The sequence below is a fragment of the Hakea prostrata genome, chromosome 10 (assembly GCF_041222555.1).
Source record: "Hakea prostrata isolate BN-2017 chromosome 10, UWA_Hpros_2, whole genome shotgun sequence".
In the NCBI taxonomy this organism is placed as follows: Eukaryota; Viridiplantae; Streptophyta; class Magnoliopsida; order Proteales; family Proteaceae; genus Hakea; species Hakea prostrata.
The window spans coordinates 4,594,898-4,608,046 of NC_142609.1; the positions used below are offsets into that span (position 1 = coordinate 4,594,898).

The 13,149-nt window shown below is 35.7% G+C and overlaps 1 protein-coding gene across 4 annotated transcripts; it reads right to left on the reverse strand.

The window, feature by feature from the left end:
- Window positions 1-1,837: 1,837 nt before the first annotated feature.
- Window positions 1,838-6,353, reverse strand: LOC149001619 (guanylate kinase 1-like). Of its 4 annotated transcripts, none has more exons than XM_089138259.1 (11): window positions 6,093-6,353; window positions 5,558-5,593; window positions 5,307-5,414; window positions 5,095-5,171; window positions 4,884-5,013; window positions 4,337-4,699; window positions 4,094-4,215; window positions 3,867-4,002; window positions 3,722-3,767; window positions 3,503-3,608; window positions 1,838-3,412 (listed from the first exon to the last, which is right to left on the reverse strand). In XM_089138259.1, exons 2-11 carry the CDS (start codon window positions 5,558-5,560, stop codon window positions 3,226-3,228), a joined length of 1,278 nt encoding a protein of 425 aa, XP_088994385.1. In that variant the 5' UTR covers window positions 5,561-5,593; window positions 6,093-6,353; the 3' UTR covers window positions 1,838-3,225. The 4 variants fall into 4 exon arrangements, with proteins under 4 accessions (XP_088994385.1, XP_088994387.1, XP_088994386.1 ...); XM_089138261.1 differs by lacking the exon at window positions 6,093-6,353 and adding an exon at window positions 5,719-6,086; XM_089138260.1 differs by having other exon boundaries at window positions 1,839-3,412; window positions 6,193-6,353.
- Between the last annotated feature and the right edge of the window lie 6,796 nt (window positions 6,354-13,149).

Sequence of the window (13,149 nt, forward strand, 5' to 3'; positions counted from 1 at the left end):
TTGACGGGAGTCGGATTCCATTTCAATAAGTCTACCCCATATTGAGAGCAATGTCCAATCCTTCCTTCAATGCCAAAAGTTAAGCTTCTAGAACTTCATTACATCGAGATTCTTTGAATTCTAGTTATATTTTAAGTCCTAATTTTAATTATTTTATAATTTAAACAAGTAAAATAATGGCAATTTTTCTATGGTTTTTTTTGAACCCCTCATTTATATGTTTCTTCCTTAACTTTTTTTTCTCATGTACTTACTGTGAATACAGCATTGTTCCTAGTGGAATTTATGATTTAGTAAAATAAAACAAATAATTAGAGATCTTCATTTCACCACAAGTTGAGTGTAATAATGGATATGTGGTGATTGTTTCTAGACAATAGTGGCAGTCTAGCCTTAAGACCAACAATGTCTCATGTTGAATCCCTATCCATACACATCTTCTCCTCTCCTCTCTTGAGCTTATGGGTTTCGAGTCTTGTGACGGACCAATATCAAGTCCATTTTCTTGCATATGGGTGCCATGTGTTTCAACATTACATCAGATAGTTGAAACTCATTTATCAATCACATCAATCAAAATGGACTTGATAAATTTCTGTCTTGTGACTGGGCAGATGACCCAAAATAAAAAAAAAAGTGAAAATAGATTAGTGTTATAATCAAAGAAATAATGTTGTCATGTTGGTTTGGCCCATGGGATTTAATTACTCTCAAGCTATTTATTGTGCCCCAAAAGCTCAAATCTATTCAAACCGTCGGCCCAAACCAATTCAATTCAACCCAAAACTTTGTTAATGATCCGTGTTTGAGTTAGACTGGAAGGTGGGGTGGGAAAATTCTTGAAAAAAACAAAATTTTCTTATTTTTCTTTTTCCAAAAGTGTAAATTGTTTGGTTGTTTGGGATAGAAAAGTGAGAAATCTAGGAAACTGGTAACAACCCAACTTTTCAACCCCAAGTCTTTTCAAAACTCTACAAATTTGATCGGACTTTGTGGAAAAGTAAAAAGTGAGACTCACCATTATCATTTTTTCGCAAAACCCTTTCATTTCCTTTCGTTCTCCATCACCCCGCTGCACAACTCACATATTTTTTTTCCACCCATTTTTTCGCACCACACTTCTGCAAACAAACGCAGCCTTAAGTGTTTTTGAGAAAATCGAGAAAGTGCAAACTAAAACCTCTTAGAGCAGCCTATTGACACGCAAAGGGCTGGGGTTTGAGATTTTCTTCAAATCTTTCCTTCCTACCCTATCTCTTTTCTGAACAGAGGCTTCCTCAGTACTTTAAAATGACTAACAAGTGATGACACATGATTGATATTCTTGTTCTTCAGAATCTTCTTTTCAAGAAAAATGATTTTGTCAGTGAGCCACTTACCCACTAAATTGCAGTCACGGAGGGGTGAACATTTCAATTTTTTCAGCATAACCAAACAACTTGAAACAAACAATTACTATTTGACAAGGACTTCTCACATCCAACTTGCCCATCTGAGCATCAAAACTCAACCGTTGAGGCAAGATAAAGCCATAACACACTATGGGCTGACACCACATATGAAAAAGGGCTACTGGTTGGAAGTTGGAACAGGCTTTATAAGAGAAGTGCAACTTGGAAGGGGAATATGCTTTTGCAGTTGCAACTTGTAAGTAAGAACAACTTGACAAGGTTACTGTTTTCTTTAGGCTCTGAAACTTGTAGGCCCTGTTTGGCAATATGTAAATTCAATCAAGTTAGGGACCTCCAAATGTTCCCTTGTTGCAAAAGATTTCTTTTTTTTTTCTTTTTTTTTTTCTTCTTGATGAAGGGAGGAGTGGTGGTATGAAGACTTTCATTCAAAAACCTGAGAAGAACACATGGAGACCCTGCCAAATCATCCAACCACGGACCACGGAGTGGTGTTGGCTAAGTTGTCTTACATGGGACTTTTTCTCCGTTGTACAATCCTACATGGGACCGACAAGTCCACCTTTGCTAGATTATCAGCCATAACATTGGCCTTTATAGAGACATGAAAAAATACAACTTGTAAAGTTAGAAATTAGGTACAGATCAAAGAGAGAAATTAAAGGAAGGAAACTGAGATCAGATCCAACTAACTTTTCATAATTATTACCTTATATGACTGAACTAGCAACCAAACTTGTGTCTGGTTGGATGGGGGAGAAGCCTGGCTCCCTCTGTGATCCTCTCAGAATCTCTCATATTACAGCTCATCTTGGTACATTTTTTCTTAGTCCAATGCTTCAACACCCCCAATAAATAGCTGTAAATTTTGACTTGGTTGTGTGTAGCACAGCATACCCCAGCTCTACCCCAGCTGTGTGTGTGTGTCTTCCCCTCTCTAAAACAAGGAGGAGCCATGCTTCCAGGACAGAAATCATTTCTCCTTCTAACTGGTCTTAATTTTCTTTTTCATGTCCTTTCAGATATAGAATTTTTATCTTCTTGGTCACCATGTTTAACCTCTTATGGAAACATCCTGTTTCTCAAATAATACAGCTCATCTTGAGTTTCACATGATATAGTGTCCTCAAATGCTTCAATATCCATATGAACATTGCTAGGCCAAGAAAAGCAAATGCATTATTCTCTGTTTTGCTTTATAAAGATCACAGACCAATAATCACCACAACCCTCCTCAACACCTTATGGCAAGACTGCTACTAATCTTTATCTACTGTTAGAGGTTTCTCACACCCACAAGGATGCGTGATCAGTTTTTGGCGAAAGCAACTAAACCCCAATTCGATTTATCGCTTCTCTGGAAATCGCAACTATTTTAGGCAGAGATGTCCACAGACCAAATAAAAGGATCTCAGAACCAGGTAGCAGGGTAGGCTAGCACCTTTCTGACTTTTTCCTTCATATGAGAAATGACCTCACTGCTCTCTTATGTACAATTCCATTTCGCTGCAACTCGTTGGTGAGCATGCTCAGAGAATGCTCTCCCATAAACCAAATATACATGATTATAGCCCGAAACTACGAGGGAACACAGGTACCCCTTGATCCTTTCAAAGTATCAAATTGTTTCTCTTCTAAAGATGAATGAATAATCATGGCTTCTCTTTTTCACATCAGCAAATAAATAAAGAATGGATTCCTCATATCTATTCATCATGAATCATCAATACAAGAGCAGAATAATATAAGAGTTCCAGCCAATGGAAAATAATAAGAAAGAGCTTTTGTCCACCATTCTTCTCTCCTATGCTAAGAATCAAAAATTGGGACAACAGGCCGGGTTAGTTGTGGTAAGGCAACGGGCTCGATTTGCTGAATAAACTGGATTTTGGAGCTGTTTAATCCCATTTAAACCATCTGCAAATGGGTCAATGGTATACATGTTAAGTCCTCTAGTCCGGCCAGGAGCCCCTCCTTTAATTGAAGACACATCGAGTATCAACCTGCTTAAGAAGAAATTATTGCATGAGATCATATGTTTTTTTCTGTCATCAAGTAATTTGTTGGACAATATAGAGATACAAAACACTTACAAGATCTTTGAAGTTTTTCCTTGTTCAGAAGTTTCACATTCTATCCAGACCTTCTGATCCATATCTGACACCAAATGGTCTATGGGAAGTTCCAAGGTTTTTGGAGCTGGATGACATATTTAACATGTCAATCAATTTTTTACCTTCAAGAAGATTATGCAGAGCAAAAATGAATAACTAAAATATGATGGATCTTAGTGAAGGAGGAAGACAGTTTACATGATTGATATGTGGTCTCCATGCTTTCATTGAGACCCAGGAGTTTCTACAGCGGAGAATTGTAGTATAAGGACAAATATTCAGAAACCACAGTATCATCACATGGCAAGCATAGATGAATGAAGAGGAAATTTTGAACAGTTACCTTAAGACTCTCATAGCATGCCTCGAGGTCATCATTTATCAATATATGATCAAAAAGGCCTGGTGACTTTCCTTGCTCAAGCTCCCCTTTTGCATTTCTCAGTCTCTTTTGGATCTGTTCCTCTGTTTCAGTTCCCCTGTTCAACAAAACAAGGCTTTGATTTGATTCCAGTGCACCAAAACCATCAGGAACTTAATGAAGCAGGAAATCAGAGAACTCGTGCTTACCGTGCACGAAGCCGCTGTTCAAGCTCCTCAAATGAGGGTGGGCAGATGAAGATGAAAATTGCTTCAAGAGAACTAGCTCTCACAGACCTGGCACCTTGAACGTCTATGTCAAGAATACATCTCTGCAACAAGATCATAAGGAACCAAATCAACCTGTCCACTCATAGTGATGCAAGTGGTCTAACTTATTGAGACAGTTGACAGATACTAGAAGGAATATATGTGATATAAAATTCCTTTTACCTTCCCTGCATCTGTGACCACTTCAACAGCTTCTATACTGGTCCCATAAAGATTTCCATGGACAGATGCAAATTCGAGGAACTTGCCCCCTTGTATTGCCTTCTCCATCACACCTCTTTCCGTGAAGTGGTAATGGATTCCATCCTTCTCCTTCTCCCTTGGAGCCCTAGTTGTGTGGCTCACAGAGAACCCAAAAGTGGAGGGAAATTCCTTCATCAACTTAGCTATCAGCGTGCCTTTGCCAACTCCAGAGGGGCCACTGATTACTATTGGTTTAGGACCTTCACCTTTCACACCTTTGCTCCAAGCAACCACCTCAGTTTCCAATATTTTCTTCTGTTCTCTAACAAATGGGGTGTCCACCTAACAGTGAAAGAGAAGAACAGTGGGTCACAAATGACATTGGCCTTTAAGTTAGAAGGGAATGAAACAAGACCACAGAATAGCCAACAAGATGACAAATATATGGGATCAAAATGGGGACAACATTGTGGAATTGATGGTTCTAAGGATTCTATAGAAGCACCTGAAATCAACTGATACCAACCTCAAGAAACCAGGTGCAGTCATCTGGGGTGGAGTCCCTCTTAAGAATCAAAATCCTTTCTTTATTTAGAAGTACTGAAGAGTGACCCTTGCATGGTGTAGGTTTTGTACCCAAAACAGTTGGAACATCCCTGTCAATCCCACCATGATTAAGGGATGAACATAAATTGGAACCAACACAAATAAAGCAATGCAAAGGTCAAGAAACTCACCATTTACCCGTAGACTTGTCAAAAATCCGGATGCTAATCGACAAGTTGGATCCTTCATCCGAACTCCCGATCACAAACTAAAAAAATCACAGGCGCTACTGCTAAGAAGATGGTTTGCATAGATATTCATTTTTAACAAGAACCCAGAAGGAGAGAAATAAATAAATTCGAAAGGAAATGCCGGAAGAAGATATAAATCTGAATCTGCTTACAATCTTCTCGCCAAGTTTGGTAATTGTTTGGTAGCCTTTGGATTCTGAATCAAGCCCAACCGGAAAGAATCCTTGCGACCCATTATGAAACATCTCTTGATCTTCACCCTGAATGCCAAATTCATATTCCAAACAAATTAAAACCCTCAAAGAATAGGATTCCAGCAGAATTACATTTGTTCCAAGATTAGCATTTCCTTCTATCCATTTCCCCACTACTGAGACTGGAAGTAAATAAACAAGCATCCTACCATGGAGAAATCCAGCTCCAATATTCAAGCTTCAACCTGAAGAACGAAAGATATGCAAGAAAAAGTATATTAGAACATTGACGCCATAGCTGTACCTGGATCTAGAAACAATATCGAAAGGGAATAACGAAAAATAAACAGAGTATTCATGGAATAGCCACCCAATAAAAACAAAATGTAGATCCTGAGCAACGTAGAAAGAAAACACAAAAATCCTCGGGAAAGAAGGAAGCCCAGAAAAATAAATGTAAATTAACCAGAGAAAAGTTACACCAGAGGATCACTGAGAAAAAAAAACAACAAAAGGAGGGAAACAGAGAAGAGGAGAGTGCTCGATGCCATGTCTGTAAATAAATAAGCGATTGACTTAAAGCAAAATCCAATAACAAAATTAAAAAAATAAGAAAGAACAGATCAAAGGAGCAACAGAGACCAAAACAACGCAACTAGATGGAAGAAAGTCAAAAAAAAAAAAATCAAGTAATCAGAAAGAAACAAGAACATTTAAGAAGGGAAAAAAAGGAAAAATGGAAACCTCTGCCATCTGGGTGTGATTTTAGATTCAAGAATTTGAAACAAAAAACAAATACCCTGTATTCAGACAGAATCTCTCGAAGGGTTGTATTGAAAATTACGATATGGGTTATTTGATATAACAGGACTCCTCTAGTCAGTCTTCAGACTCGCTCAAGAGTTAAGCCTTCATTGGAATAGAGGAATTGGGTTTTGGGTTGTCATTTAAACGTCGATGAGTTAGAGAAAGAATAAGAACTGGTCTCAAAGGTGTAAGAGAAAACGTAATATGCATTCATATATATATAATAGGGACAGACAGAGAGAGAGAGAGAGAGAGAGAGAGAGAGAGAGAGAGAGAGAGAGAGAGAGAGAGAAAGACTAGAGACCAAGAGAGACAGAAAGGGTAGAGGGTAGAAAGCTAGTTGGTGCCTTCCTGGCCACTTTTGGGTCGCATTCAACTCTCTCCAAACCAGAAAAAACTGGCACATTCATTCACTTGGACAAAGAACCGTACACAAGGTAGCTTCTCTTCCACTCTCCTTTTTAGTTCATGGGTACCCAAGATCATAAAAGAAATTACAAGAAGAATCATAGAAACAAAACCCCACATTGAATTGAAAACTGAATGCAACCCAGTCGAAATTAGCTGCCAAATTTAGTTTCCTTTCTTAATTTCTAGTTCATCATTAGTTTCCTAACTCCGAATTCCAGTTGGGAAATCGGATCTCAGTACAATTTTTGTCAGGGTTAGTATTCTATTTATAGTAATTTGACACAAATAATTGTACAGATCTTTAGGTTGGTTAATAGGGGTATTGTTTGGTTTAAAGACCCATCTTTGCCATTTGTTTATTGATGACTGGTTAGCAAATTCATCATCGTTACTCTTATTGTTTTAGGGCTTGAAAAGAATATGAAAGTTTTGCATTAAATTTCTTAATTAATCGAAGGTAGAGAATTGTGTTTTTCTCACATTCATTTGTATATTTAAATGGAGGTTCACCTTTAAAATTTAATGAGTTGAACCAAACGAATGAACAAGAAAGTGTGAGGAAAGCACAATCTGAGATTTAATACTTGAAAGTTTCAGACTCCCTAGTGCATATTCCCTCATTAGTTGAAGCAAATCTTGTGTGATGTTTTTGGCTTTTATGCCATTACATTCTTGAAAATAGAGAGTTTACATATAGTAGAATTTCATTTATATGAAAGTATAAATGTCAAGCTCATGAGCTCTATTCGGCATTAATGGTAACTTTATAGCAAACAATATCTAAGCTTAGCATCAATGTAGCCAGAAAAATCAAAACCATCAATTAAGGTGGAGCTACCCCATGGCCAAAGGACCCTGTGACTTCCCTCCCCAAACTCTTCGGATTTTTTAATGAAGGCCTCTTTAGTAAGGGTGTCGATTGTGTACCGAAACCGTTTAATCATACAAAACCCCACAGTCTAAAACCGCACCGTATTGCACCTTTCAAAATTCGGTACAGTACGGTACCAGTTTTCAGTACTCATACTGTTGGTATGTACAAAAACCATACCGAATTGGTACCGTACGTCCATACCAAATTAAGGGATATAAATATAATTTTACAATTAAAACAATTTACCTTTACCCTATTCCTAATTCCCTCTTTCAATCTTTCATTCGTCCTTCACTCCTCTTCTTCGACTCAAAGAGAGCAATAAGAGGCAGAGCGCCGGAACCCAAAGAGAGAATTATGTTTACAATTTATTTCCCAATTTTCTTGTCATCTGAAGCCACACATGAGATTTGCAATTGACTAGCCAACATATTCTTCTTTGTTGACACCTTGACGGGTTCAATCATCGATGGTTACAGGTAGATGATGGTTCATTTTGTTTTAAGTCCTTAACCATTAATGAAAAATAAATAATAATAATAATAATAATAAATTCATTTGTAGTCCAATTTCTATGATTCTACCCTTTTTTCTTTTAGTATATGTACTTGCATCTATAGAATGTGACTCTATATCTTTTACAATGCTAAATCTATGTGGAAAACGCTATATACTATTGACATATTTTACATTCCAATTGACAAATCGAGTAAATGATGTTTACTGCTTACTGATGGACATCCTAAAAGGAATTGATGATGCTTCTATAAACTAGAATTCTAAGCCAACTTGTTTGTCTATAAAGACATCCTTAAAAAAGATCCTACAAACTTCAATTTTCTTTTTTATTGAAAATTAACAGAGAAAGATCTCGAAAACTACTCTTCCGTGCTCATAAATGTCTATTCTATTTTTGCCCTAAGAATCTATCTGAAATTAGGATAGTGGAGTGGTTGTGAACCTCACCTCTCAGTGGAGAGTTTGTGGGTTCAATCTTTATTGGCAGCATATGTAATATCTCATCCCCAATTTCTCTATACATAAAGCACCTTTGTTACCCAAAAAAACCTATCTGAAATTAAGATTCGAGCATGGATTTGGATGATTCTATATATTAGAATTATCATTAAATTAACATAGGCGTGTTTGTTTCGTTGCTTACTTTTTCATATCAATCTTAAGCACAAAAAAGGAAGAATTTGCCTACACGGTCGTTCTTCTTTTCATGCTTCTATCAGAGCTTGGAGAGCTTTAAATTTCTAAATTTCTGTTAATTAGATTTACTTGTTTTGTCTCTGTTAATATTAGATTCTATTTATTGTTTGATCGCAATTTCATTAAGATCTTAATGAACTAGTAACAATAAGTGTCATGGGTTCGTTCGTACAAAAATTGTACCGCACTAGATACCATGTTTAAACAGTTTTTTCAACCGATTTAATACCAAAACTGTATTGAACCGTTTCTGCAAACATAAAAAACCGTACCGTACAGTGTAAATTCGGTATGGTAAGATTCTGGTTTTCAGTATTCAAAATTGATACCGTATTGAAATACAGAAACCATACCAATTGAAACTCTTACTCTTGCCCCTCCCCCCACCCTTTCTTAGGGTTACCGGGCTTTTTTTAAGTATAAAATATTAGTACTTGACTCTCCCTATTAGAGAAACTTTTAAAATAAAGACAATAATTAAAAGGTTATTGTGATCCCATGTTAAATCCTTGCAGTCCCTGACCATAGAAACCAAAACTAGAGTGACCTTCTAACACCTCTAAGTTGAGTAGGTTCTCAATTATTTCATTTTTTTATTTTGTCTTTGCTGGTGAGGCTTTCAATGATGAATACCAACAAATCCTGTTAGGGTTCTCTCTGTTGTCCAAGAGAGAATCTCTTTCATTAAGGGAACCTAACTTTGATTGGATAAGAGTATATCTAACATTTAATATAAGAGAAGACAACCAATAATGAGACCCACTATTTTAAGATTCTAATCATCACGACAAATGATCATGAAAGAAGAGATTCTCCCTTTACATGTAAATATGTAATTCCCCAAAACAAGTTGCCCTCTGACCTACAAACCTTAGCAATATTGTCTTTAATTATTTGTTATCAAACCAAATATGTGCTCTTTAGATTAAGATATCCATAAAAATAACTAGTGGAAAAGAAATTGATATAAAAAAAGAAGAAGAAAAGAGCTATGGCTCCTTATGGGACCTAAAATCATGGGTTTGATGTCAAGACATAAAACACCTTAGTAGTTGAAGGCCATGAGAGCCATGCTAGGTCAGTCTATATTCATATCATTGAAGGATTGATTCTATTATGTTGTGTCTCGAATTCTTATACCCAATTTTGAAGATGGACCCTGTACTGACATTTTGGTGGACGACCTGAACGATCTGTTTTTGAAGATCTATGGTGGAAGCAAAAGGCTTGGTACGATAAGACCCAACTCGATAGATTGACCTGTTTAGCTGATTGGACTCTATATATGTGTGTCTTATGTTTGCATACAGCATTATTGAAAGATTTTGGATTTTCAATTAGGGTTTTAGGTGAGAGTTCTTGTAATGCATTTATTAGCGATTAGTTGTAAGATCTCTTTCTGTTCTTCTTCTATATGATGAAAAACTCTTCCTCTTTGCCCGTGGCATAGTATACTAAAATGGTGAGTGATCCCGAGATCTTTTTACTAAGAAGTGTTTATTACTACCAATTGAATCTATTAAATCAAATATCACGAAATAGTAAATAGAAACAGAACGAAAATACACAAGGTCAACTAAGTAGGACTTGGTTAAACCCAATAACCCTACACATTGGCTCTATATAATGACCGATCAATATACTTTATTATTTTCATTTTCTTTTCACTAGTTCTCCTCATGTTATTGTGAGTGTGCTTTTAATTCTTTTATTTAGGTCTTGAATGCAAGCTACAAAAGAGATTAATTATTCCAAAAATTAGATCTTAACATAAACAATAAAAAAAAATACAAGTCCCAACATAACTTCAACAAATCAAAAAATAATATAATCTTTATTTACATGTAACTCTCCCAAAATATGTGATTGTTATGATACATTATAGTATCATCATAATATTTAAATAGTTAGGGGGAAAGAATCAACAATGAACATCTAAAATATTAATAACACAGACATGCTTCTGCATAGAAGTGATAGCTTTCTATATAAAGACAGGGACAATAAGATCTTTTAAAAGAAAGAAAAAAAAAAAAAAAAGTAAGATCAAAGAGGTCTTGAGTTTGAACCTACATCTCTTCACATCTTTCTCCGTTATCTTTTCCATCTTTTGGGCCTATGGACCTCAAGTCTTTCAGTTTAAGCATGAGACTCGTTTAGAGAGATGAGGTGTTCTGAGGGTGGTTGCCCCTCTTTGAGATTTGGATTTTTCTCAAATCAGATCCGATGATTCTGAAACTTAACAACCCTTCTCTCTTCTACCTCAGGAAGGTTCCTCTTCCTATGGTTTTTGGTTGATTTGTAAACTTGGAATTGGATCCATCTTTTTCTCCTGCCCACTGAATCTTTCTCTAATGGTTTCTTTCCTGTCTACCATTCTAAATATTTGATTTAAACTTTATAAAATAATTTTAGCAAACATTATGCTAACACCCACTTGTTTTAGAGAATAGCATAAAATGGAAAAGGTTTGCTTGTTATACCAAAAAGAAAGAATAAAGATTACTTGTTAGCATGGGAGGATTTGTTTTAGTGAAAAAGCTGGGTGCTAGAAGCTCCATTCTTGTGCCACCATTGACCACTTGTCTTCAACTTTTTCAAAACCTAGAATGGCCTAGCTTCCCTCAAATGATGCCATGATCCTAAGAATTTTCTAGGCTCAATTTGTATACTAGAAGTCAAAATGACCTAGTCCAATTTCTATATTTTATGCACCTACTATGTGGGTATTTATTTTCTATGATTAAAAAATTGATATTATATATCTAATACACATCAAATAACATTTTTATTTTATTTTAATAATGAAATTTATCATTCAAGGGTTATCTTAGCAATAATCAATATTTCTTAGTGAAGAGATAGAGTTTGAGTCTCTTCGATAGTACATGGAATAGTCCCCACCCCTGATATATATATATATATAAAATTGTCGATTTGCCATTGACGTAGCTACAAATAGAGACAAATCTGTTATTTTTAGAATTTGAAGGGTCATGTCCCCTACACGGAAACTTCCTATTAAGAGTATAACTAAAGTAGGTTGAGACAGGCTTTGAAAGCTTTGATTCTACTTACAAGACTGAGCTAGACTAAGTTAAACACTTAATCCGAAGTCTGACCTTAACTATACAGTAATAAAATAATGTATAATTTCATATTGTTGTCTTAATTTTATCGAAAGTATACTACCAAGAGGCAAAGTCGGGCTAAGTTCAACGGCATGTTTAGGTCGAACATTCAATCCTAATCCCTCTAAAATCGGACTTTGCTTCAGTCCTGCACATTAAATGAGTAGGACCGTCAAGCGAAACACCTTAGGTCATCAAATCAAAATCTTGACCATTGAAATTCAACAGTCGAGATTTCACGTAAGTCAAGGCTAGATTAGGGTTACTTTAGACAAAATTGCTTCAGTCATGCAAGATCTTGGTCAAGATTTCAATCTTAGGTCCATTTTCTTCTATCATATTAAATTGAATTAGGGATTCACCTGTTCTACACACATGATGGAAGAATTTTCTTTTTCTTTTTTGGGTAAACATGGAAGAATTCTTCCCCCATTGGTGAAGTGATCCTGCAATTTCTTGACCCAAAAAAAAAAAAGTGATCCTGCAATTAAGGTTTTGGGTTTTTCACCAAATCTGCACCTGATTGATTGGAAAAGTAAGAACAACTCGAAAGACCCATGGAGAGAGAGACAGAAAAGGACACCCCACTTTGATTCGAAAAGTGAAACCAAATCCATTTCCACCAAATTTAGGGTTCCTTTCACTTTCTTAATTTTTATTTCTTCATTAGTACCCATTGGATTGCAATTTGAAAATCAAATCCTACTAGATGTTTGGTTAAAGTTGGAAGAAATCTATTTATGGCAATGTGACACAAATAATTGAAGTTCACCCAATAAAAGATACAAATAATTGAACACCTTTTAGGGTTTTTAGGTTGGGTTATGGGGATATTGCTTGGTCTCAAGGAAGCCATATTAGCCATGTGTCTCTTTATGATTGAAGCAATTCTCACCATTATTGTCTATTCCTTATATAGCTTTAGGACTTGAAGAAATATGAAAATTTCAAATTTTACTTGAAGACTATAAATAAATAAAATTACAATCACTAGTGCTTCATAGTAAATCTCATTGGTTGTAGGGGGAAGAGAGCCCTAGAAGATATTTTGAAAATATATTAAAATTATAATTGGTTGGTGAACTGTAGTGTGATGGATGAACTATGGACTCTCTATAGATGGAGGTAAATTTTTTTTCCTGAAATATTATTTGGACAAAATACTTCTTTAAGAGAAATAAATTATTATTTAAGAAAGGTAGCAAGTTGGGCACAAGTCACCTTGTGATGTCTCTCATTTTCTAATAATCAAATATAAAAATCTAAATACAAATAATAATAATAAAACTCGTTGGTCAAAAGTTTCAAACAAAATAAGCAAGGAAATCCTAAAAGAGCAAAAGAAAACACGAAAGCAATTTAT